We start from the raw sequence: 25,532 nt of genomic DNA on the forward strand, positions 1-25,532 counted from the left end.
GTCATTTTGACAAAGAACAATGTGAGATTATATTTGAAAGTCAGTGTGTTGGTCTTGCCATCCGACAAGACAAACTTTACATGTTGCCTATGCATGAGATTGTGAATTCTGTTAGCAATACTACGAGTATTGAACGCACGACTAACGACGCAAGTAATAAGCGCAAACGATGCCACAACGAAAATTCAGCGAAATTATGGCACTGTCGTTTAGGCCATATTTCGAGGGGGAGAATTGAGAGATTAATTAAAGAAAATATTCTCCATCCGTTAGATTTTTCAAATGAAGAATATTGCATCGATTGCGTTAAAGGAAAGTACGTTAAGAAAATAAAGAAAGGAGCCAAACGCAGTTCAGGGGTTTTGGAGATAGTGCACACAGATATCTGCGGTCCATTTCCCATAAAGTCTGTGGATGGTTATGATTCGTTCATAACGTTTACGGATGATTATTCGCGTTATGGCTATATTTATCCAATTAAAGAAAGATCAGAAGCATTGGATAAATTCAAATTTTTTAAGGCTGAAGTAGAAAATCAGCAAAATCTTAAGATAAAAATAGTAAGATCTGACCGTGGAGGTGAGTACTACGGTCGACACACCCCGTATGGACAAATTCCTGGACCTTTTGCAAGGTTTCTACAGGAAAATGGAATAGTTGCCCAGTACTCTAGACCGAGCGAGCCTCAGCAAAATGGAGTCGCTGAAAGACGTAACCATACCCTAATGGATATGGTGAGAAGCATGCTAAGCTACTCCACGTTACCGATTAATTTGTGGATGGAAGCGTTAAAAACCGCTATTCATATTCTTAATCGCGTACCAAGTAAGTCGGTGCCTAAAACACCGTATGAGTTATGGACAGGGAGAAAACCCACACTAAATTATTTACATGTGTGGGGCTGTCCAGCTGAGGCGAAAGTATTTAATCCAAATATCGGAAAGTTAGACCCTAAGACAGTAAGTTGCCATTTTATTGGCTATCCAAAAAAGTCGAAGGGTTATCGTTTCTACTATCCTAATGGATATACAAAGTTCGTAGAAACGAGACACGCTGTCTTTTTGGAGGATCAGATGATGAGGGGGAGCACGGTAGCTCGAAAGATTGACCTTGAGGAGAAGCGGGTTTTCGTACCTACTCCGATGATCCAAGATCCATTTTTCGTGTTGCCTGTTGCTGCTTCACCTACGGTGTCAGCACCTGTTGTTAGTTCTTCACCAGTTGCTGCGTCGCCTATGGTACCAGCACCTACTGTTAGTTCTCCAGCTGCGGCGACGAGTCAGAACCAGGAACCTGCCTTTCAGGGTCCGACAGAACCGATAGCCGCACATCAGGGGGAGCAACAACAGCCCCAAGTGGAAGAAGTGCCGATAGCTGAGGCACCAAGAAGATCTCAAAGAACGAGAAAGCCCGCTATTTCGAGCGATTATCAAGTCTATAATAGCGAGGAAATTCAGATGGAGGGTGACCCCACTTCATTTGAAGAAGCCATGAGAAGCGTTCATTCGTCTGAATGGTTTGAAGCCATGAAAGATGAAATGAAATCGATGAGTACCAACGATGTTTGGGATCTAGAAGAAATTCCTAAAGGAGCCAAAATAGTAGGCTGTAAATGGGTCTATAAGACTAAATGTGACTCCAAAGGGAATATAGAAAGATATAAAGCGCGACTTGTGGCGAAAGGTTTCACACAAAGAGAAGGGATAGATTATAATGAGACATTTTCTCCTGTTTCATGCAAGGATTCCTTCAGGATTATAATGGCGCTAGTGGCACATCATAACTTGGAGTTACATCAGATGGATGTAAAGACGGCGTTCCTCAACGGGGACTTGTATGAGAATGTTTACATGGCACAGCCAAAAGGTTTTGTCGTGGAAGGAAAAGAGAAGATGGGATGTCGTCTAAAGAAATATATTTATGGATTAAAGCAAGCCTCCAGACAGTGGTATTTGAAATTCGATGAAACCGTAAGAAAGTTTGGTTTCAGAGAAAATGAGGAGGACAACTGTATTTACACAAAATTTAAGAATGGAAAATTCATTTTCCTTATTCTGTATGTGGATGATATTCTGCTTGCTAGCAGTGATATTGATCTGCTATTAGAGACAAAGAAATTCTTGTCCTCAAAGTTTGATATGAAAGATTTAGGTGAAGCCTCATTCGTTTTAGGAATTGAGATTCACCGAGATAGAAACAAGGAGGTTTTAGGATTATCGCAGAAAGCATACCTAGAAAAGGTACTAAAGAAGTACGGTATGCATGCGAGCAAGCCAACACCTGCTCCTATAGTTAAGGGCGATAGTTATGGGAAATTTCAGTGTTCCAGAAATCAGTACGAAATCGATCAGATGAAAGCGGTATCATATGCTTCAGCTGTCGGAAGCCTACAGTATGCTCAAGTATGTACGCGCCCTGACTTAGCTTTTGTCACCGGAATACTTGGCAGATTCCAGAGTAATCCAGGGATAGAACACTGGAAAATGGTTAAGAAAACTTTGCGTTATGTGCAAGGAACGAAAGACCTCATGCTAACATACAGGAGATCTGAATCTCTAGTGATAGAGGGTTATTCAGACTCAGACTTTGCGGGAGATAAGGATGACAGAAAATCCACGTCAGGCTATGTGTTTACTCTCGCAGGTGGAGCTATATCGTGGAAAAGCTCCAAACAGACAGTCACTGCATCATCTACGATGTATGCAGAGTTTATAGCTTGTTACGAGGCATCGGGGCAGGTTAAATGGCTAAAGAAATTTATACCCGGATTAAGAGTGGTTGACAGCATAGAAAAACCACTAAAGATGTACTGCGACAATGAGCCTGCAGTATTTTACGCTCACAACAACAAGTCGAGTGGAGCTGCCAAACACATCGACATAAAGTTTTATGTTGTTAAAGAGCAAATCAAGGATTATACAATCAGTCTTGAGTATTTGAGCACAAAGAAAATGTTAGCGGATCCGCTCACAAAAGGCTTACCGCCCAATATGTTCAGAGAACACTTAGCCGGCATGGGTTTACGGGAAAGCCTATGAATCCTGGACAGTAAGGGCCCAAAAGTATGGTTCTGTTTCAAACGGAAAAGTATGTTGTGGCTGTTAATCCAATAGTAATAACTGTTGAGACGAGGCATGCTCAATATATTAATCTGAATGAAATCGGACATAAGAAGTGAGTAAGTTGGTAGAGATCAAAGGGGAGAATGTTAGATTGATCTCGACCCGGATCGGTCCAACGACCGATCCGGAGTCCGTTAGACCACGCGCCCCGATCGGGGGCGCACGGCCAAGTCAATGGCACGTGGGCCCCCGTCGCGCAGCGCCACAATAAAAGAGAAGGTGAGGGGCCGGGGCACGCATGACGAGGTTCATCATGCTTGTCTGCAACCCCACCTAAAACCCTAGCACAACCCGATCTAAGTGCGGCGCTGAAGCGACGGGAAGCCCGCCGCTTCCGCACCGAGCCCCGCAGCCTCTGCGTCACGCGCCGCCACAGCTCGACTACACCGCCGCACGACTCCGCTCTCGTCCACGACTCCGGCTCGACTTTTTCATCGCCATGGCGAACAATGGCGATGCCGGAACTTCGACCGGTGGTATGGGATCTAATCCATCTCTCTCTCTGTGTTAATCTCTCGATTACCCTTAAACCAATGTTGTGATTGCTAAATACCGAGCCAACTAGAACACTTAGTCGATCTCCAATTCTATCAGAAGCAACTGGCGCGTCGAGGCGAGCTAGACATCCCCGTGCTCGCACAGAGAGGTGAGCGGCGCTACCGGCAGTATGCGTGCGAGGGGAGCGGCTGCGTCGGCGGCCTTATCCGCTCCCCGGCGCCCCCATGCTCCTTCCCCTCCCCTTCTTCCTGCTTGGGCAACCGAGAAGAGCCACCGCCGGAGCTCCGCCCCGGCCATCACCGGCCTTTCCCGTTCGATTGTACACGCCCTGAGCCTCGTCACCTCCTCTCTTGACCTCTGCTGCAGCCCCCATCCCCGGCCGAGCTCCTTCCCGCCGAATCAGCCGGAGCAGTGCCGCCGGAGCTCCTGGGAGCATCCCCGCCGCGGCCGCCGAAGCTCCTCCCTCTGCCCAAGCCGAGCCGCGGTGAGCACTCCTCCCCCCCCTCCTGCACCGCCACACCTCCCTGGCCCCTCCTCGGCCACGCGCGCAGAGGGTGGCACGGCGCCGCCACGGCCACCATGGTCGGGCCGAGCTGCACGCGCCGGCCGCCTTCGTCCGGCCAGTGCTCGCGCGGGCCCCCAAATGGGTTCGCCCCGACGCGCTAGTGTCGGCTCTATCGCCGGCCGGGCGGCGACCGGTAATGCGAGGATGGCGAGCGCGGGGCCGACGGCGGCGCGAGGACGTGAGAAAAGGAGGGGGAGAGAAAGGAATTAAGAGTTGGGCACTGACAGGTGGCCAGGGGGTAAAATCATCGTTTTGCAGCTCAGTTAACATCACATTGACGGAAATTGCAACGGTATTGAAGGGGTGAAATAAAATTTCTATGGCATTGAAGGAACTTCTAAAACTTTAATAGCACAGAAGGTAGACATCAAAATATTTATGGCACTGAAGGAATTGGCTTATAAAACAATGAGTTCTTGTTCATGTTCAGCTCCATCTGTGAGTGCCACGACAAGGTTAAATCACACTTGCAAGAGCTCGGTGGTAGGTGCCATGGCGCTGCCATCAGCGCCCGGAGCACGCGCAGTGTACGTTCTTCCACCTCCTTCGCAACACACCACTTCCATGCGTGTGACTTGCTGGCCGCGCCGGTCGCCTACAGTGCCACCGCGTGCACCGCAGCGACGTACGGCGGACGACCTGAGATCGATTGGGGGGAGGGGGGGAGGGTTCGGCTGACGGAGCATGGAATAACACTACGATGGTTGGGCCAGCGGACTACCCTCTTGCACCGCTGCTAGCGGATCTCCAGCAAATGCACGTCGCATGCACCCTCGACGGCGGATGGGGCCACTAGAGAATGGATGATGGAGGACAGAAATTCGATTTAAGTTAGGTTGTTTTATGACTATTAATCACGATCAAATTAGGGGGTTTTCTCAATTTATGCAGGAGGTTTTATGTATATATTCGGATTATGATTATTAGTCGCGATCCGATTTATGGATTTTCTTAAACATTTAGGGGTGTCTATATAAATACATGGATCCAATTTACGGGGTTTGTCTGACGACTATTCTGTCCCGCCGCCGGCGCCCGATGTCGATGGCGAGCCCGCCGGGGATTCTGCCGCCCCTTAAATTAACGTGGTGCGCGAGGACACCGCCGACTGGAGGCTTACGCTGCTGGAAGGGCGCCACTGCCGGCGGCCGGCGCCTGAGCGCACCGTCAAGATGTCGGCAACATGCAGCAGCTTGTTGCTCTCGCCTCCGTGCCGCTGCCCCTCGTTCGCATCCTTCTCCTCCCTGGATCAATGCCGCCGCCGATCCGGTCTCCCAGCATCTCTCCGACTCTCCCGCCGGTTCCTCTTCGCAAAATAAATAAAGCTCGGCAGAGCTCGGGGGAGGGTGGGTAGGGACTGGGAGTGGTGGAAGATCACAGTGGGCTCGTTTGAACCATGGGCCAGTCTTGTTCCTGGATTCCGCAGGCCTGCAAGTTACGCGTGTATGGGCCCAATGAGCCCGCCCTGTCAGCAGAAGAAAGGAGTTCACATGGTGGTCCAGCCGTCCAGTCCCCTGCTCGCCCGGCCCGCCTGAACATTTGGCTGCGGATTTCCTTCGCGCCAACGCAACGTACACAGCGCGGGCCGCGCCACTTCTGCAAGCTCTCCTCTCCGGCACCGGGAGGTTGTGTCACGGCTGTCTGAGACCGTGAGCCGATAGTCATTGACCTCGTTCACCCAGAGGTCACGTACGCGCGACGACGGCCGTTCTCGGGCTGGTGCGACCTGCAAGGCGCCGCCGGCCGCCGCCGTGGCCTTGGGCAAGCGTCGCCATCGCGTTGTGTCATCGGGTTACAGGTTACAGCCAAGTGAACCAAGAAAATGTGCAGTATTGTTTTTAATTTTTTTAAAGCTCGCATCACAACTTCTAGTTTCGGACATTGACCAAGTTTTTCGATCATCAAACAAGTATGAAATCGAGAGGAACTGAAGCTGACACTACCTTTCAGTAGCTGCAAACCGTCAGTCATCCGACTAGTCAATCACCCTATTTTTTAGGAACGGAAAAGGATTTTAATCACCCAATTTATGCACAGACCTAGTACTATCTTACAGAACACGCGTAATTTCTGACGTACTACATCATCACAACCTGCACTTCAGTGTACCGAACACCTACACCACCTACCGACTACCGTACCGTCAGGGGTAAGACGTTAGCGACATCGCAACCCACCACCACCTCGTCGAACCCGAAATCATGTCGGCACGACCTCGTCGAACGGGACGGGCACACGGGCGAAGAACACCTTCAGGGAGAAGCACAGCATCACCAGCTGGACGAGGCCGAAGAGGGACACCTTGAAGGTCCGGCTCTGCACCCTCAGGGCCTCCGTCGCCCGGTGCAGCTCCTTCTCCCGGACCTCCAGCCTGTCCACCTGCTCCTTCAGCGTCACGATCCGGCCCTCCGTCTCCCGCAGCTTGAGCAGCATCGTCGCGCCGGCGGGAGACGCCTCTTGCTCCTCCAGGGCGGCGCGGTCCTCCGCCCGGACCTGCCAGCTCTGCCTCGCCTTCAGCATCACCAGGCACTGGACCTCGGCCTCCAGTTTCTCCAGCAGGTGGCGCTCCAGCTCCGCCACCAGCTGGTCGACGCTAGCGGTGGCCTCCTCCTCCTCCGGGGCTGGGCTGTCTGCGGTGCTGATGAGTTTCTGAAGCTTGGACAGCCTCAGGTCCTTCTCCCGGATGGTGTTGGATGCTTCTTTCAGTTTCTGCTCAAGGTGCTCCATCTTCTCATTCAATTCCAGCATGTCGACCTCTGCAGAGGGCAAAACGATCACATCCTGGTCTTTGTTTCCGGAAGTGGATTCCTCCGCCTCAAGTTCTTTGCCAAGTTCTGACAATTTTTGTATCTCTAAACATCACAGACAAAAGAAAAAAAAGGTAAGGTGGTGAAAACAAACATAAACCAAAGCTCAAAGACTGAAAACAATTTAGAAGATGCAGCAATCGAGTGATACATATTTTTCCACACTGGATCAAGTGATACATATAAAAAGAATAATTCACTAAGAACTGGGATGGCACAACTTTGTTATAACCAAGAACTGAAATAGCTGATTTCTCCATCACAACCGAAACTAGCCAAAAGAACACTCAGAAGTGGATACGCAGTACTGAACAAGGAACGATGGCATTATAAAAGGGGAGGTTTGATCAAAATACCATCGCATATAAGTAGACAAAACTATATGTTTTATCCTTAAATTAGGTAATACGTGACCTAAGGCAGCACCGGCATACTAGATAAAAGGCACCATAATTTTTATCGCTTCCTAACATTGAACACGTTGTGGGACAGTTTATTGCAGCCAGCAAAGATTAAGAAAAAAAAAATCAAGTTCCCACCAACATAGTAGACCAGTATTCCTTAAAGAAAAAATCTAAACAACTAAGCCATCACATGTCATCTAGATGGCAGAAAAGTACATAGGCCATAAGAAACACCTACTGAATTGCTGATCAGTACACAAGAAAATTTAAAACGTTGTCCATGAGAAACATGAATATAGAGAAGAAGCTTACCACTTTCAAGGACTTGTTGTGTCGTATGAAGTGAAGAAACTGATTCTGCAAGAGGATCACCATCTTTACCTTGATTCACCCAGCTCCAATCATTGTCATCAGTTTGCTCCTCACTTATTACCATTTCCTCACCAATGTCACTGTCTCTTCTGTATGCTGACTGAACCTCCTCACTTTGCAGGTCCTCGCTTCTATCCCCATCATAGTTCATCAACATTGTTCTATGCCTGTAGCTGTAGTTGCTGAAAGCATCACCTGCATCAGATGCTATCAAGTAAGATTCAACAAAGGAAACATGTCTCTTGTCCCTAATTCCTCTTCGGTGTGCCTTGCGCCCTTTTCCTGCTACACCGAAATCCTTCACTCTAACCCTTTTCCTATTACAATCCCCATCATAGTTCATCAACAGCCTGTAGCTGCTGAAAGCATCAACTGCATCAGATGCTACCAAGCAAGATTTAACAAGGGAAGCGTGTCCCTGGCCGCTAATAGCTCTTCGGTGTGTCTTGCGCCCTTTTCCTGCAACACCAAAATCCTTCACTCTAACCCTTTCCCTATTACAATCCCCAATCATCTTCGGACCTATTATGCCTAGCGAATAGCTCGTGGCTAGCACCAAAAAATCGATGTTAAGCTGCAGGGGATTGTTGCGTGATTGCCTCCTGGCTCTTCTCCACCTCCCTAATGTAGAACATTTCCTCCGCGATGCTTGAACAAAACAATGATCTTGCCATGCCAGCCATGGTAGAGCTAATTTGGGTACCCGTGCCTTTTCATGGAAAGGCAGCTCCGGAAGCAGCCGGATTATAATCTCCCTCCCAGCGCCAGGACCCAGGCTAGCTCTTTTGATATCCATAAAGCGAAGTTCAGCTAACTTCTCCTGTCTATTGAAACTTTCACCAACAAGTTGAGTTACCTCGCCCCTATCCATCTCAACAAGAGAAGAACCAAGAGGAGGCTCTGGAGACAACTGGCCTAAATCCTTTGCGGTAGTTACAGACTCCAATAGAACCATCCTAATTCCACGATCCTACCCCTACAGGACGAAGAGGCACAATTCGGAAACAAACTGCTTGGTTCTACGCTTGCTCTAACCCAAACGCAGAGGGAATTTATAGGTCACCGTCCCTCCCATCCTCGCTGCGTCCGATTCACCCTCTAACAAATTATTCCTAAGCAGCCCGCCAAACGAAATTCCAAGAAACTGCACTACACGCCGCAGACCTCGGTTGCAACGAACCGCAAATTTTCATGGAAAATTCCGGAATAAATTGGACCAACCTAGAGCGGGTGGGGGGAGAGAAACCACGCACCTGTCGCGAGGAAAGTTCCTGGAACCGGGACGCCGCGACGGTGGTGGCGGGTGATGATGGGAAACGACAAGGACGACCGGGGCCGCCGCCGCCGCCTGCTGCGCGGGTATTTATGTACCCCGCGGGAAAATTCCGTGAGGCGGCGGAGAAACTGCGCGCCACGGAAGAGGGGGAAGGTTGAGGAAAGCACGAAACGATGCCGAGGAAGGAAAGGATGTCCGCCAAGGAAGAACACCGGCCGAACCAACGCCATGGATGACGCCTGGGGGGATTCGGTCCCAGGCTTTTCGTGGGCGGCGGCTTGATCCAGCGTGGGTTCCGGCCCATTGTTTATAGAGACCGTATGTGTCGCCGAGAAAGGCCGGGCCGTGAGGTGCCTTTTCCCTTTGGGCCAGGCTTAGTTGCTTGCAACAAGGCAATTTGTTCAGTTCAGTGTTCACGACCTCCAGCTTCTCAGACAACATGTGAACATGCCCAGTAACCTTTTCAGTTTCCACCACTGTTTAGCATGGGACTTGGAACCATATGCCATCTCCTCCTGCAACTGTTTTTCAAAAAAAAAAAAACTCCCCCTGCAACTTGGTTTTCGAGGGGAAAAAAGACTGAAGCCATAGCCAAGCACACAGAACATTTCTCGTCGCAAACACACACACGCACACACGAAGAATATTCAAAAGCAGCACTGCTGCACCATTAAAAGAAAGGAAGAGGCAAGTGATCACTGACGTAGTACAACATATGTGCAGGAAGATTCCTCTTCGTGGGCCTTGTGGGGTTTGTGGTGTGTGTCACAGCAACCCACGAAAGGGGAGCAACCTGTCGTTTTACACGTGTAACCAGGCACCGGTGCTGCATGTTCTATCTTCCAGAAACAAAAAAAAAAGGTAAATATAAACAAGAAGATTGATACACGTCCACGTATATATTTCTGTTGGGGTCCGAACGACTTGCTCCCAAACAGAAAAATGAAAAGATTCTCTTGCTTAATGGAATAAATTTTAGCACTCACAAAATTATAAAAAATTATTCCGATTATAGTAAAAGAATGGAATATTTATACTCCTACCTCTATTACATAGTTCACATAATATCCCTATCTGCTCGAAATATTGTAAGAATATTTCGGCTCTAAGGGTATACCTAAAACTTGGAGTGTACAAATTGTCTAGGATCAAGCTTCTCATATGATACCGAAAGTAACCTCCGACCCGCTTACTTCTTTCCTTATCCTTGCTGCGGGCAGCAACTGGTCCTCGTCACCATTGAAGGTCTTCACCTTGAGGTTGGCCTCCTTCTTCATGTTCGAGAACGCTCGAAAATCTTCACTCACAGTTGTGTCTCCGAGAACCTTCGCCATCCTAGCTATTGTCCCCCTGTAAGAAAGAACACAAGGGAGAAGAAAGGAATTGGAGGTAATCGTTGTGACCCCCTCCATCAGCTCGCCTCGCCTAAGACCTCCGACTGTTCCCCTCGAAGGTAGCCTCCTCAACAATTTCCTTTTGCATCGTATGACATGTTGAACTTTAGAGATCAAGTCTTAGTCGAGCTGCATCTTGATGTTACTAGGTGTCCATACCTGGTGATGAGTGGCCAAACAAACAATTATGTAGCATCGGTGGCGGACCGTGGCAAAAAAGTAAGGGGGACCAAATTGCCAAAAACTGTTTATCAAAAGGCTAATAGCTGAATAAATATTAGGTTTCTTATTGCCCTTTGTTAATTGCTTGCTTCAGAACTTCCATAATGGAAGGGGGTCGGAATCCAGTTTCGCATCCACTGGGTTTCACCCTGCATAGAATCTCCCAGTGCTAAGCTTTTTTTTTAGTTAAGTATGGTGTGGATCCTAAATTGTGGGAAATTGTTGTTTGACTCACAACATATCTTTGTCACCTACCTGTTGTGCCACAACATTGTAAAAGTTGAGGGAGGATTGGCCGACTGCAAAATCTAGATAAAGTGAATTTCTAAAATCTGGAATAAAAATTAGTAGTAGAAATCAGTGGCGGAGGCGAGAGGAGCCGGCAGGGAACATGGCCCCTCCTCATGATCCAGACAAACAAATCTAGGTTATTTATTTAGACTAATTGTTAATCATTTAGACCTTTTTAATAGTTAGATCTTCTAATCATTTAAACCAAGCACTGGTAGCTTTTTATAAATATAAATGCCTTCCTATTTACCAGACATACAAATTATTTTTTCTAAGCTACACATTATACTAAAACTATATTATACTAAAACTGTAAAAGTACTTAGTTATTTCTCTTTTGGCCATCTGTTGATACAGGTGAAATATGATTATCCATGCTACGTTACAATATAAATAAGTATTTTATCATACCATATATACTTCTGTCATAATTATTATTCGACTTGTTGGGAACTATATCATGCGGCGGCTCATTCTATATGAGTGCATCCGGAAGAACCGCTTCCCTTGCTTCTCGTGTTTGTCATTTCGAGCCCGCGTCCTGATTGTTGTTTAGTGTGGAAAATACATTTAGCGTAGCTTTTTACTAACGCCAAACACCGCTACAAATAGATTTATTATCTATTAATTTGATATGGCTTGGCTCGTCCCCTGGGTTTGATTCCAGGCTCCGCCTTCGGTAGGAATAATAAAATGTAGCCGCCTGCTATGGTTGGCCGAAATGAACACAGGACGAGCCTCCTCAGCACTACTGCAGGAGGAGTCGTCCCGCTGACGCATGGGTCCCAGTGTGATCGGGCCGCGATTTCCACGAACACAATCGCACTGGACTAACGGTGGCGCGCTACTTACCAGCCAACAAGAGGTACCATGCCATTGGAGGTAATGGCTTGCGTGAACGGGCACTGTGCTACCATGAAGGCACTCGCGGACTTGCTGCCCTTTCCGGACGCCGAGCGCGTCGTCGGTGCCCTCTGCGATGCTCCTCCGACTACAGAGTCTGCAGGTACGTGGCAAAGGAGAGCTTAGCAGTAGCCAATGCATCTGGGTGGAAGTAGAAAACCCAAAAGAAATGCGAGTTTTAGCAGGCACATCAGCTGAAGGAAAAGCTCAAAAATCATCATGGCCATGTGACATGGTGGCCACATAAAGCAACGGCCACTGTGGACGCGACACGGGCTGCGGGCCTGGTAGGAGACCCCACGGCGGCCGGCGGGCACTGCTGGGCGGCCCGCGGCCGTCGCTCTCGCTCGTTCGCCCTTTCCCCGCCGGCAGGATTGGCTGGTCCCCCTGTTCACGGTCTAGAACGGAGGGAGGGGGAGAGAGGAGGATCGCTGCGCCGAGATGGATCCAGCTCCATGGATCGAGCGCGGCGTACGGGCGCCAGCAGCCAGCCGCGGCGGCTCATCATGGCGTCGTGGCTGCCGGTACGGACCTCTCGCTGCGAGGCATCTGTCTATCGAGTGGTGGGCAGCTGGTTGGGATCGGCAGCCTCGGGGACCATCCGTCCCGGATGGAAACCAAGGGAGCTGCGTGTTTGTTTGTTGCTGCGGCCTCACCGCCTCGGCGCCGCGGCGGCCGTCGGGTGCCAAGCTCGCTCGCCCACCCGGTCGCGCACCGGCCGCTGCCCAGCATCCGACCAGCCGGCCTCGGTCTCCCCCGCTCGTCTAATCGTCCGATCGGGGGCGCGCTGCGGATAGAGGCCTTCCATTGGCGCCGTGCCGGTACTGGGCGATGCCGCTGCCGGAGGATGTGTCGCAGGCGGCAGCGAGGAGAAGAAAGGCTGCGGTGCGGAGCGGGCACCGCGCGGCGCCGGCCACTGCAACGGCCGTTCCCCACGCCACGCCGCAGCGAAAGCAGCGGCCGTCACTTTGCTTCGCTGCCACCGCGCTGCCCCGGCTCGCTGCTGCTAGTTCTGCTCTGCCGCTTTCCTCCTAGCGACTGCCCATTATTGAACTGATTCCCACTTCTTTTCTTTACATTTCTATACTAACCAGTTCCGGTAAAAAAAAAAGAAATTAAGGTTTAGAGGATGCAGCTTTAACTGCATCGGAGCTTCATCAGCTGGGTGGTTACGCTGACACTTGGCAGGAAGCACCGGCTGGTCTCTCTCCACTGGAGAAAGAGGAATCCGTGGTGCGAGGGGCTCTCGTGGCGCCAGTGACTACGGCCGTCGGCGGATGTCAGGCAAGGTGGGTGATCGCGCCTTAACATTCTGCCTCCCTATTTTATTTTATAATAACCAGAAAATAAAATTCAGCGATGCTACTACTAAAAAAGAAAAGAAAAACACTTCACCACCGGACAGAACAATGGACTGTGTTTCCAAACGGAACTACAGAGCTGTTTCTGCAGCTCCACGCGATCCCATACGCGCAGAGATAACGCCGAGCAGACAAGAATGCATCAAACCTTTTACATTACTGAATTAGCAGGCCATTTCATGATTTCGATATGTGAAAACATCCAAAAAAATTAATGCATCAAAACCATCAAAGCCCTCTCAACCTAAAGGAACAGGATCAATGCTTCTTCGGACACATCAGTTCCAATCAGACTCGAGCAGAAGGAAGCGTGGAAGCGCCTTTTCAGAGTAGGCAACCAATCTATTGGTGTTGGGCTTATGTTCTCCAGTATCACATGCGGTTGCTTGTTCCTAAGACGATCATAATAAATCGTTGCAGGCGTTCTGATTCTACAGACGATGCTATCTGAAGAGGCTACAACTATCAACACTCGAAATAAGCCGATGGGCAACCATTCACAGAACAGAGTGGAAAGAAAAGAACATCCAAGATAGAAAAAAAATGCTATTGGGAATGTAAGGTGTTACTTTTTCTTCGATAAATACTGAGATATATTCCTTTGGGGAACTATTGGAATTGCATACTATAATTTACTGCAACTTTGCAGGATGTGATTAAAATACTTTTGATGGCAAACATGTTTACCTTTAAGGGGAAAAAAACTAAAGAAGCAACCTATGTGAAAATCCTCATGAAAGTCAGACATCTCATGCAGGTTCACTAGTCTCAGCATTTTTAGACCCATCACGAAACTCTCATTTCCCCCCACTTTGACAGTGATGACCGGCAAGCTAAATGGAGTTCTCCTGGTCATTTGAGTTACTGAGAAACTATCACCGCAAATTCTGAGGATAGTACACGGGCGGGTTCATGTAACCAGTTGGAGACTGGACGAAGAATGGATTTTGCATGTAAGGATTGGCTACTTCTGTTTGGCTTCCTTGACCTGATGAGCCGACACCAACCATTGGGCCAACGTTTGCATATACAGGCATGGATCCAACAGCCCTTTCCCTTGGCAAAATCGGGCTTTGTGATGGAAGGCAGTAAAATGGCCGGGGTGGCATAGTGTTTGGTACTGACATCGTTTTCGGCGACGGGGCAGGGGGGAGAAGCATGCTAACTTGTGGCTCACTTCTGCGTTCGGGAGAATCATCGATCACAATCACTTCTTTCATCATGTAAGTTGGATGATGGATGACTGGCACAATGTTTCTGTAGGCCTTCTGCTGAGCATGATTGTCAGATTGCATCACAGAACCACCATGCAATGGAGGACCAACAAAGCTGCCAGCCTGAACACTTGGTAAAGGAAATTGGTGACTTGCTGTGGTTGGAGGTGTGTTGATAAATGCTGAATTACTGAGATGCTGGTAGTTTGGAGGCACAAAACCAACAGGCGCCACATAATTCCCTCTCAAGACATAGTCTGAACTTGGTGGTTGAGGATGCACACTCTCTTCGTTGTTCATCACCATCAAATTCTTACCCATCAGTCTCAAGATAGGATTTGATGGTGAAGGAAGCTGATTTTGTAATGAGGAGCCCATACAGTCTGTTGTGTAAGATGGGAGGTTCATAGCAGATTTAGCTGAAACCTTAGCCGCTAAAGGATGATCGTGTGTATCCAAGCAAGGGTTGGGCTTTGTGGTGGTTCTTTGGTATGTGCTGAAAGACGATGATGCCCTTAAACCAATGTGCAACTGTGGAACCTGCTTTCCAGCAAAATTCAACATTGGTGGTCTGACTACTGCACTTTGATGAGACTCTCTGGAAATATTCTCCCGACAAGAACAACAGCAAGGCTTCTCATTGGGCAGTTGTTCACCTTCTCTTGCCAAAGGTATAGACTTGGTTTCTTGATTTAAGCTCCCAGTGGTTCGTTCTTCAACAGTTCTACTAGTAGACAGACCTGGTTCTGATTCGTTAATCCTTGAATCCTTCAAAGCAGCTGAAGCAGACATAGTTGATGCAGTGGAAATAGGAGAGTCCAGCAAGTCCCGTCCGAGTGGCAAACCATGCTCTTGGTTGGAATATTCTCTATTTGACGTTATTGATGAGTTATCCTGAGGAGCTCCAGGACCCATGTCTCTGTTATTAGTAAAGCAAGCACTCGATTCCTTTGTTGAAGTCGGATCTATCTGCCATTCCTCCGCCTCATTATTGATAGCACTGTTGAACTCATGGCCATGATGTGCTAATTGCTCACTGGAGCTTGGATCCTCCACAGCTACATTATAGCCTTCAACAAAAACATCACCTGCTTCTCTGTTGTTTTCAGGACTCAGAGAACCATCACTTATTTGACAGTCAGCAGGATTACTTCTGGATACTGAATCATATGGCAGATCAGTTTCAGGTTCTTCACGCTCATAATACATTTGTGTACCCTCTGTTTCTTGTGTCACATCATATTGATCATCCTGCTGTCCCAATTCTGGCATATCACTTCCAAAAGAGAAGTCATTATCCGCTGTATCCTCTTCGGTGTGCTTCACAAACTTCTTGGGGCCCTCATTATTAGAAACCCTGAACTTCTTATTTACATGTCTGGTATCAGGTTCATGGTCTTGGCCAAAACCATGAACGGTAGAAGGTGAAAATGCGCGCTTGCCAGTCCTCAACAGAGATCGTTGCTTTCGGATCTTCTTAGATGTAGAGACTAACCTTTTTGGTCCATTGCTTGGCCCTGCAGTGGAGAAAGAAAGACACCTAGCTTCAGATCTTTTAGCTGGGATGGGATTCCTCACTATATCATAATTATCTAGCTTATTAGCTTCTCTCCTTCCAATCTCCTTAATTTTCCTCTTTGCAAGAGCTGCAGCTGATCTAGGTACTTTTGGCATAATGCCACTCTGCAGAGGGGTCTTTGATATCCATGTAGGAATCGATCTGAGCAATCTTGCATTACTCTGCTCAACGCCAATGGCTTCTGAGGTAGTGGCCATGTCTTCTGGTGACTCGGAAGAAAACACCCCAGCAGGACTTTCTGTATTTTGGGAATCATTAAAGCCAAGCATGCTGCTCCTATCTGATTTCTGTGCTCCAGATGTCACTTTATCACTGAACTTTCTGGTGTAATTCTTGGCAATATCTGAGCGTTTGGAACATGCCCACTGCCGCATAGTCCCAGAACCACAATTGCTGGTGCTTTCAGAAGGATTCCGCACATGTCGCTCCTCCTCCGAGGTTTCCTCATTGATATCATCATGTGGGTATGCTGGAACCTACATATCTCACAGCAATAAATCAAAGGTGCAAAATTTTTTTATAAAACAATTAAATGAGATCGACTACACAACAAACTATTATCATATGCAATTGAGGAACATTTCACACCTAACATAACAAGAGATATATTCACATCCACCCAAAAACATGGCATGTTTAAACTAATATCAAACGTAAATTAACTCACGCAGAACACAATTCAAAAAAGTTAAATTTTAAAGGCTGCTGCCTCCAGAACCTGAAGGTATTTTTCAATAAATAACGCAGCAACTGTTAACATCTGTGAAACAAAGGACTCGGTAATAATTAAAAAATGGGTTCCATAGTTAAGAACCCAGTTGCTTATACCCTTGCAACTCCATTTGGGATTAAACAGCGACATATCCAAGTCTAATCTCCGTTCTTACAAATCTTTTATGACACGAGGAGTTAAAATGAGACATAATAGGTAGCAAGTTTATGGAACATAAATCCGCATAAGTTCAAACGGTATGAACTGCAGTCTGAGAGGCCTGAAAATATGAGTATGCACTCCATGGAATAATGGTGCATGATTACATTAACCAGTCAATAAACACAGTAAGAGTAAGAGTGAAATATAAACTATAGCGGAAGTTAACAGACACTACCTGGGACTTCAAATGGTTTGTTTTGTTGTACTTCTTTCCATGCATCTTGAGCTTCTTATTCTTCAACATTTTCGACTTCTGCATCTTTTTGCTCATGAGCATACCTTTTCCAGTCTCATGCTTCGCAACTTTCCTTGAACCAAGATCATCCCTCAACACCAAAGGTGCATCACTACACTTGGACAAAATTCTAATTTTTATGCCGTTAGAATCAACATAGACATCTCCTTCTCTTTCATCATCTCTTCGGTCAAACGGTACCACTTCTGGGCTTTGGTTCTCAGTGCAAACCTCTTTGCTCGCTGTGGACATGCCCAACTCAACTGCCCAATTAGTGCCATTCCTCCGATCAAGATCCTCAAGGGTGAATGGAAGGGAAGTCTCGTATATGTCCACTATCAATCGCTTCTTTCTTGGCTTCACTTTAGGTTTCACAAAGACTGTTTCAACAAGCTCAGTATTAGACTCAGCAGAAAGGCATTGATCTATGTGGGCATTCAATGTGGTGTTCGAAGTAGAAGCAAACACTCTGCAAACAGGACAAGTCTTTGAAGCCATGGGGTCTGAAACTGAGCTAGAGTTAGATGCTATGTCTTCTGTCCGCCGAATATCTGTCGGGGTGCCTAACTTGACTACAAACTTGCCCTTCTTTTCAGATGGACCACACGATGAGTCAAGATTTCTCAATGGCCACGAGGGCACAGCAACCTCAGTTTGTCGACTTGCTTTCGTGCAGCTATTATCTTGCAGATCTATTCGTAAAGCCTCATCAGTATGGTCTGATTCATTTGTACTTCCCACTTGGTCGATACCAGATTTCCCATCCTCCGGTGATGTGTATGGTGAAGGTCCAAGTGATTCATCTACTGGTTGGCATGACTGGAAGTTGATATCACTTGTATCCTCGTTTGACGAACCAGCATCTCTAGTCTTCACCAGACCAGCACTAGCGATGGCTTCTGAACACGCAGCAGATTGCACAACGTCTATGAAAGTATTTAACGGCTGTGACCGGATCAAATCAGGAGGCTCAAATGGAGGCAGTGGATCCTTCACACCTCGCTTCAGGCAAAGCTGCAACGAGTTTGGATGGAAAGGCCAGCTTCTCTTGACGCCTTTGCTCCTTGAAGCAAAAACATAATCTCTGAAAATAGAGACAGAAACATGGACCCATTAGCATATGCTAATACATACCTAGACGATGAACACTCCATGTATAGTGTTGCCAAATTGTATAAGATTCAAACCATCCGCAAATGTTGAAAAGAAGAGAGAGAAACAACATCAACATGGTCCTACTGAATATGCTGTCATATCAAAACTGAAATCTCCAAAAATATGTCGCTTGCCTGTTTATCGCAGAACCACCAAGTATGGAAAAGGAAAACATTAGTAGGCAGTGGACAAAGATTCATCAAAGGAGCATCCTTTTATTTTCAGATTCTGGGGGGTGAAAAAAGGCCCACTTTTATATTAATCAACAGGAAATTAAACTAATTAAACACCTCCCGGACAATAACACGGATTAACCCTGAAAGCAACCATTCATACCCAATCCGACCCCTCAAACCAAGCAGCCAATAATTAATCGACGCATCAGAAAGACAGAGATCCAGAAGTTAAACACCGAAAATAATCCATCTCCCAAGGTACTGAATCAAAGGTATACGTGTAGCTCTTTTTCACCTTATGGAGAACTTGGGATACGGTTGGACCAGATCTCTGGGATCCTGGTTCGCCGGCTCCTCCGCCGCTGACGTCGCCGGATCAGCGCTCACACTCGGGCCACCAGACTTGGAGGAACATGAGGGGCCTGAAGGGTGCTCACTGGATAACATCTGATGAACGCCTTCGGTGCTCCCCCCAGATCTGCTGCTGCTACAGTTGGCACCAAGAACCCAAGAGCTGTGAAGCAATTGGGCCTGCTCTTATCCTCGCACTCCAGCATACCAAGTTGGTAAGTTCAACAGGTGGAGAGCAAGAAACTTTGCTTCCTTGGCCGCCCACTACCTCATCAGGCACCTGCAGAAAGAAACCAAGCCCCATGTTATTTCATGTCCACACATCAAACGGGCTGTTCTTGGCGAATCTAACAGCATGATTTTATGTAGATAGATGCTGCATGAAAGATACGGATGGGAGGATGGAGAGAAGAGGCGCGGAGGAAGCTGATCTAAGATTAGCTCGAAGCACATGAAATATCATCCAACGGCAGGAAGTGGAGAGGCAAGTCCAGGAGCAGATGAAGGAGAAGCCAACGCGGATCATGCAGCTCTCGCAAAGGATTCGCACAAAGGGAGCAGCAGTGCACGAGACATGAACAGTCACCAAGCACTGGAGGGTAGCTTGTATGGTAGTGCTTTCTTGATGGGGAAATAAATAGCGAAAGAAGAAAAAGAGGAAAGGGAGCTTATCAATGACAAATATAGAAAGAAATCAAGAAAAGAAAGGATTTTCTGCTCCTTAATCGCTGGCCTAATAGGGATTTCTGTGGCTTGGAGGAGGACGAGCCATGGGTAAGCACAGGAGCTCTAGCACGGGACCTAATCCGCACCAAATCTGAGAAAGCAGATGCAGGGATCGAGAATCTCTGCCGGTTGCCACGAACAGCACGCGCATCAAGTGAGGAAAGAAAAACAGCGGAGATCTAGAGCTCACAATCAGCGAGAGAAATACGAGAAATCCCAACTCCAAAAGAGAGATCCAGTCCGCAGATGCCAGTCTTCCGGCGGCGAGAGGAGAAGAAGGGGGGAGCGACGCGCAAGAACCAGGAAAAAGGCCGCGGATTCGGGTAGAGGAAGCCAAGAACAACCTAAGAAATCACACAGCAAGAAATCGGAAGAACAGCGTACCACCAGAGAGTTCTCCGCTCTCACCTTTCTTCACACCCGTTCCCCCGGCCGCGCGCGTGAGGGAGCGAGCATCCCGCCGGCAGATCCACGCAGCGAGCAGACGAGGAGGATGGTGAGGAGCTCGGAGCTCTGTGGCGGTGGGAGGCTCGATTTCTGGCTGGGGGAACTGGGAGCAGATGGGGAGGGAGGGGGGAGGAGGAGGAGGAGAGAGGCGAGGAAAAGGGGAAGAAATGGGGGCTGCTGATTTTGTTGGCTTGCTATCTATCGCACCAGCACTTTCTCTCTCCTCGTCCCACACAGCAATTCTCCCGAGAGAGAGATAGGGGTGAGGAAGAAATCGCAGAAAAAAATTAAAGGAGAGAGAAGGAAACACCAACCACTCACACATCAAAGGCATCTGGTTCTCCACCAAGCCAAAGGCTGTACCATTAACAGCAGCAGCGCGAGAGAGAGACGAGGAGAGAGAAAGAGAGAGGGAGGGCGTGTATTTGCTTTTAGAGTGAGAAAAAGGAGGGAGGGGGAGAGAGCGCTGAGGCGAGAAAATGAGCGATTTTTTCTGGGGCCTGTCCTATCCTACACCAACTCTATGTATTTATTTTTTTTCTATCTCTCTTTCTCTCTCCTCTCCCGCTTGTTGTCTTGTTGATTGTATCGGGGAAAGTGCCAACGTTTGGTCCCCTCTTTTAACGAATACTTCAGGAATGCCACCGTCCTTCTTTTCCCCGTGGCCCATCTATTTATTTATTCCACTGAGCATGCTAGCTATAGCCTCTGTGTGGGCAGATTTGACCATTAGCATTTTTATATACAGTAAAAATTATTACTAGTAATGTAAAAAAAACTTTAATAGAGTTAATGTTTTCCCCTCAAGTGAAAACCCAAATGGCCAAAAACGAGTTTCAACATTTTAGAAATCATGCATTCTAGGAGCATAGCATTAGCTAGTTAGATTAGAGTAGTATTTGGAATTTTACAAGTAACTCATGAGTCCAAATATACTCGGATTTTGGAAAAAATCACATAAATATAATGCACTCTCTCATAATTCTAAGTATAAACTCCAAAAGAAACAAGGATTCTCGAGTTCATGAAATGAGGTAGGTAGTGCTTTGGAAAAGTAGAACCACAAAGTGCTATAACATAGGAAGAAAAAAGTGGCCAAATATGTGTTTAACTTGTAAAAATAAAGAAAAGAGAATTGTGCAACACACCTTCTTGAGAATCACTCTGTATTTTAGGACTTCTGCTTGTCCTTGAAGGAGTGAAACTAAATGATAGTCCTTTCCCTAGTTGAAATTCCTCATCAACCTTTGCTTCGTCTCTCTAAAAAAATTTGCCCTTATGTGAGTATTTATAACTCAATGGGTGTGTCCAGTTGCAAAATGATTATCTGATTTCTTTCTCTTTTGAAAGAGTATCCGATTTCAAGGATTTCAGGAGAAGGATACTCACTATCATTGTAGCAATTGGTTATTTGTCGTGAAACATCACTTCCTGGCTGGCATACATTCATCTATACGGTATCCGAAATAAAAATCCCAAGAAAAAAAATATTCATCTATCACCTTAGTACTATTTCATCTTTAAGATGCACCATCCCGGTAGGAGGCATACTGTTGTTTGTGTAGTATCAGGCTTGAAGATTTTCCAACAAAATTAATTGTTAATCATTTATGTTTGTAGCAGTATATCGTTCAACGTACGTGTAATTAGACATTTTAGATATAATGGATCTGGATATAGGATTTGGAAACTATGGAAAAATTGTACACATTTCTCACCTTGATACTAGATTATATGTGTGATGCATCATCAACAATTGGCATATAATAATTTACGCAGTGTCCGGTCTAAATGTTTTAGAATAAAAGGATACTCATTTATCTTTACGATAGTAGATTATATGTCAAATGCACTATTCAACAAGTAGCACATTATTTGAACATGGCATTGTATTTTGTTAGAGTTGTGTGCCCACCTAACTCTAGTTGGGTAGATGATTATATACTTAGTTGAGCCGCTAAAATTGTGGTGGAGTAAATATATTTTAACCACATAAATTTGGTTGAATTTATAGCATGCATGAAACCCGGCCCAACTGAAGCCCATGATTAACATCAAATAAGGTTTATCAAGTTTATCCAAGTCCAAGTTAGACCTCCACAGTATTGGTAAAACAAGCCTTTTCCAGTTGTGGCTAGTACTTGAACTGATGGTTTATGGTTTGTATGTATTAAGGTCACTTGTATTTGACATTCCAACTTCTCTCATGTCCTAGAATGATAGCGGCTCTTAGATATCCCAATCAAGAAGAATGAATGAAAATTCCTTTTACCATTTTGTTTTCAGAGTTTAGAGGATTTAATTTGTGGGGGGAGGGGGGCTATGGGAGGATGACATATTGGCTTCAAAAATCATCTTCTTGAGATGATATGTTGCGCTGTCATCCATGATCTATCATATTTTCCAATTTTAAAACTTTATCATTTTCACACTTTACTTTTTTGAACAAACATATGTTAGGTGGCAACATGAATATATTCATGGCCCCTTTATTAAAGAAACTTGTGACATGTAGGTTGTAGATAGATTCTTGGTATATGTGTCAACATTGACATCTTATTCATATCTAAAAAGCTAAATGTTCCATTTCGTTTAGTGGGCCATATTTCTATGTTTGCATTTTTTAGTAGAATGATAATGGGGAAACAGATTTGTGGTATTGTGTCAATTACTATTCTTATATTATATTGGTCGTCGTGTTTTGCATTTAGGTTCAAACCATCACTATGTAATATTTGTTCTTCTTATTCCATGGTTGTACCGATTCAATTTGCTTGAATTGAACAAAATTTGCCAATGGAATTGGTATGGCGGTGGCATAAACAAGTTTTACACATTAGTGGCATGAATTTAAATTGCAGAGCATATGAGAGAGGATATTGATTGACTTTTTTGCCATCATATATGAATGGCCATGTTGTGATGCTCCCATGCCTCATGGGATATTGGCATCTATTATTTATTTTCACCATATATTGATTCTTCCTTAGATTCCTTGATTTCTTCATTCACTGCGTAGTCAAACATTTCAACTTGAGGGAAGCAGCAACATGACCTCCGTTCCCTAGGATCAAATTATAATGATATAAAAGAGTATCGTTTGGTACATGTAGCATTTCGTGACTCACTAGCTCATATCGTTAGTAGCACCTTATGCAAAAAGGTGTCACTCCAACAATATCTGTAAATGAAACTTGTAGAGTAATTAGTTGTTTTGAAAGGGCAAATCTATCCAACTCGTGGTCCCGTTGAATGCGCTTACTAGCATTTTTCCCCTCTTGTTTGTGGCGGTTAACCAGTTAGTTTGACAAACCATGTGGTGGTTGTGGTCAAGTTTAAAAATATTTGTACAGTGTAGATTTCCACATGTGTCTTTAGCATTTTACTTGACAATATAAATGCCAACAAAAATGCTACGGATACCCAGTGCTCGAGCCCTCCTATGCAAGTAAATCAAAGGAAGTTGTCTGCTGCAATATTGACAACCCAAAGCCACTTGTACGCGTAGCAATTACCTGCTTCTGGGGAGTGTTGCACGGTCTCGGAACATAAGTGAGGCGCATGTCCGGGTCGAGAGCGTAAGGGTGTATTTGGACACAGAGACTAATTAGTCCGGATCATATCAGATATTTGAATGCCAAATAAAGGGATTAAATTTGAGTTAACTATAAAACTATTTGCATAAGTTGGTGCTAACTACGAGATAAATCTGTTAAGCCTAATTAATCCATCGTTAGCACATATTTACTGTAGCACAATATGGTCAAATCATGGACTAATTAGGCTTAATAGATTCATCTCGCGAATTAGCCTCTATTTATGTAATTATTTTTATACATTGACTATATTTAATACTTCTAATTGGTGTCTAAATATTCGATGTAACGAGATCAAAATTTAATCCTGAGGAACCAGCAAACAGGCCCTAAGTAGAAAGCATGGGCGGCCTGTAGTGTTTGAAAGTGTGTCCGATTTCTTTCTGATCGTCGATCGCAAAACAAATATGACCTGCGCGAAATCTGGTCGTAAGCACCTGAGGTTTCAGATGGACACCGTCTTATGGAGGACCGGCCGGCAAGGAGTGGCAATGACAAGGCCTTCCACCTTACTAGAAATGATGATTTTTTTGATGTGGCGGCCGTACTAGAATTTCGTAAACTTCAATGGCTGACGTGCGAAATTCAGACCGAACAGTTCCGATTTAAATTATCATCGTCGTTTGTTTTATTTTGAAGAGAAACTCATCAAGTTTACAGTAAAATTCATCTATCCATATTTGCCGTTCCATCCCACGAACCAAATGCTAACAGTCCGGCTACAGGATCACAAGCTCTTGCATGGTCTCGCCGTTCTCCCCCCTTCTCGCCGGAAAGCCCGCCGGCGAGGAGATGACGATGGGTCCGCGGGACTGCCGAGTCAACATTAATGGACGGGATTACTGCAGTGTGCGGGTACACCGGCGGAACGGAAAGATGAAGGCAGCGCACCCCGTACTGCTCCCCGGCATGCAACCAATTTTATGGCCACCTGCCTCTCTGCGTGCATGTGAAGGTACACAGGCCAGCAGCTAGCTGCTAGCTCGGTGTGTCCTTCACTTGCTCCTCCCTCCTGCATGCGTCGACCCAATGCGTATGATCAAGAAAGTCGACTTGTCTCTCCCGTGCCCATGTCTCTTTTGTTGTGTTCTTTGAGGAAAATCCAGCAGGATGCATGGGGCGATTCTTACTCTAGCTCTATGCACAGAGGACGCACAATGCAGGAAGTTAATGTGATTATATTTCTGCTCTACCTGCTTATGTTATGGACAGGATCTGGCAGATCGTGTGAGATCTTTACTATTAATGACTTTTGAAGATGTTGGAATCATTACTGTAGATTTGCCTTGAAAAATATTTTCAGGATCTCCTAAATTTACTCGGCCTATAAATAAATTGTAATGACCAGGCTAAGCTTTTGTTGAAAAGGCATCACTGCTTCCTTTTCGGCGCCCGCCCTTTATTTAGATGTTGGGGCAAGGCAAGTCTAAGGAAAATCTAGGTTGGTACTCCGGCTTATGTCTAGGAGATCTAAGTATCGAACCTGATGGAGTAACCGACTAGCCGTATACTATAGCTATTGTGCATATAGCACCGTGAGAATTCCAAAGTGATGGCACGTAACCCTGAAGTTGAATTGTAGAAGAAAAAAAAACAAAAGCGCAAAAACACATGCAGGCAAAAGTAACGCGGATGTTCTCATCAAATTTCACATCTTGCAAACCAAGTCTAACTTACCCACCTAAGTTCGAGACATCGATTCCGCATGGATGCTCTTGTTTTATATTCTTACTAAAAGTGTTCTTTATATTTGTTCTAATCAAATAATTTAAAATTTGATCAAATTTATATAAAAGAAAATCAATATAAGTATCATTTGATTCATCATGGATATATTTTCATACTATAGATATTCTGTATCATATATCGATATTTTTGCTTAAAAATACTTTATTTCTGCTAGT

At 46.0% G+C, this 25,532-nt stretch overlaps 2 protein-coding genes across 6 annotated transcripts; both read right to left on the reverse strand.

Annotated features, from left to right (window-relative positions):
• Window positions 1-6,161: 6,161 nt before the first annotated feature.
• LOC112901410 lies at window positions 6,162-9,308 on the reverse strand. Of its 2 annotated transcripts, XM_025970326.1 has the most exons (3): window positions 9,022-9,308; window positions 7,709-7,963; window positions 6,162-7,037 (listed from the first exon to the last, which is right to left on the reverse strand). In XM_025970326.1, exons 1-3 carry the CDS (start codon window positions 9,272-9,274, stop codon window positions 6,385-6,387), a joined length of 1,161 nt encoding a protein of 386 aa, XP_025826111.1. In that variant the 5' UTR covers window positions 9,275-9,308; the 3' UTR covers window positions 6,162-6,384. The 2 variants fall into 2 exon arrangements, with proteins under 2 accessions (XP_025826111.1, XP_025826110.1); XM_025970325.1 differs by lacking the exon at window positions 9,022-9,308 and having other exon boundaries at window positions 7,709-8,995.
• A 4,456-nt stretch (window positions 9,309-13,764) lies between these two features.
• On the reverse strand, window positions 13,765-20,463 carry LOC112898975. Of its 4 annotated transcripts, none has more exons than XM_025967304.1 (4): window positions 20,354-20,463; window positions 18,804-19,139; window positions 17,118-18,261; window positions 13,765-16,484 (listed from the first exon to the last, which is right to left on the reverse strand). In XM_025967304.1, exons 2-4 carry the CDS (start codon window positions 18,953-18,955, stop codon window positions 14,091-14,093), a joined length of 3,690 nt encoding a protein of 1,229 aa, XP_025823089.1. In that variant the 5' UTR covers window positions 18,956-19,139; window positions 20,354-20,463; the 3' UTR covers window positions 13,765-14,090. The 4 variants fall into 4 exon arrangements, with proteins under 4 accessions (XP_025823089.1, XP_025823088.1, XP_025823086.1 ...); XM_025967303.1 differs by having other exon boundaries at window positions 20,347-20,463; XM_025967301.1 differs by lacking the exon at window positions 20,354-20,463 and adding an exon at window positions 19,994-20,272.
• Window positions 20,464-25,532: the final 5,069 nt, after the last annotated feature.

The sequence above is a fragment of the Panicum hallii genome, chromosome 7, assembly GCF_002211085.1.
Source record: "Panicum hallii strain FIL2 chromosome 7, PHallii_v3.1, whole genome shotgun sequence".
Taxonomy (NCBI): domain Eukaryota; kingdom Viridiplantae; phylum Streptophyta; class Magnoliopsida; order Poales; family Poaceae; genus Panicum; species Panicum hallii.

Bases quoted from the DNA above. Each gene is read 5' to 3' on its own strand.
- LOC112901410 (XM_025970325.1), bottom strand. From the start codon at position 8,723: ATGGTTCTATTGGAGTCTGTAACTACCGCAAAGGATTTAGGCCAGTTG. The intron at 7,038-7,708 runs GTAAGCTTCTTC...TGTGATGTTTAG, and splicing joins ACAACAAGTCCTTGAAAGTG to AGATACAAAAATTGTCAGAA.
- LOC112898975 (XM_025967304.1), bottom strand. From the start codon at position 18,955: ATGTTATCCAGTGAGCACCCTTCAGGCCCCTCATGTTCCTCCAAGTCT. The intron at 18,262-18,803 runs GTGAAAAAGAGC...CTCTATTTTCAG, and splicing joins TATCCCAAGTTCTCCATAAG to AGATTATGTTTTTGCTTCAA. The intron at 16,485-17,117 runs GTAGTGTCTGTT...TGAGATATGTAG, and splicing joins CAAACCATTTGAAGTCCCAG to GTTCCAGCATACCCACATGA.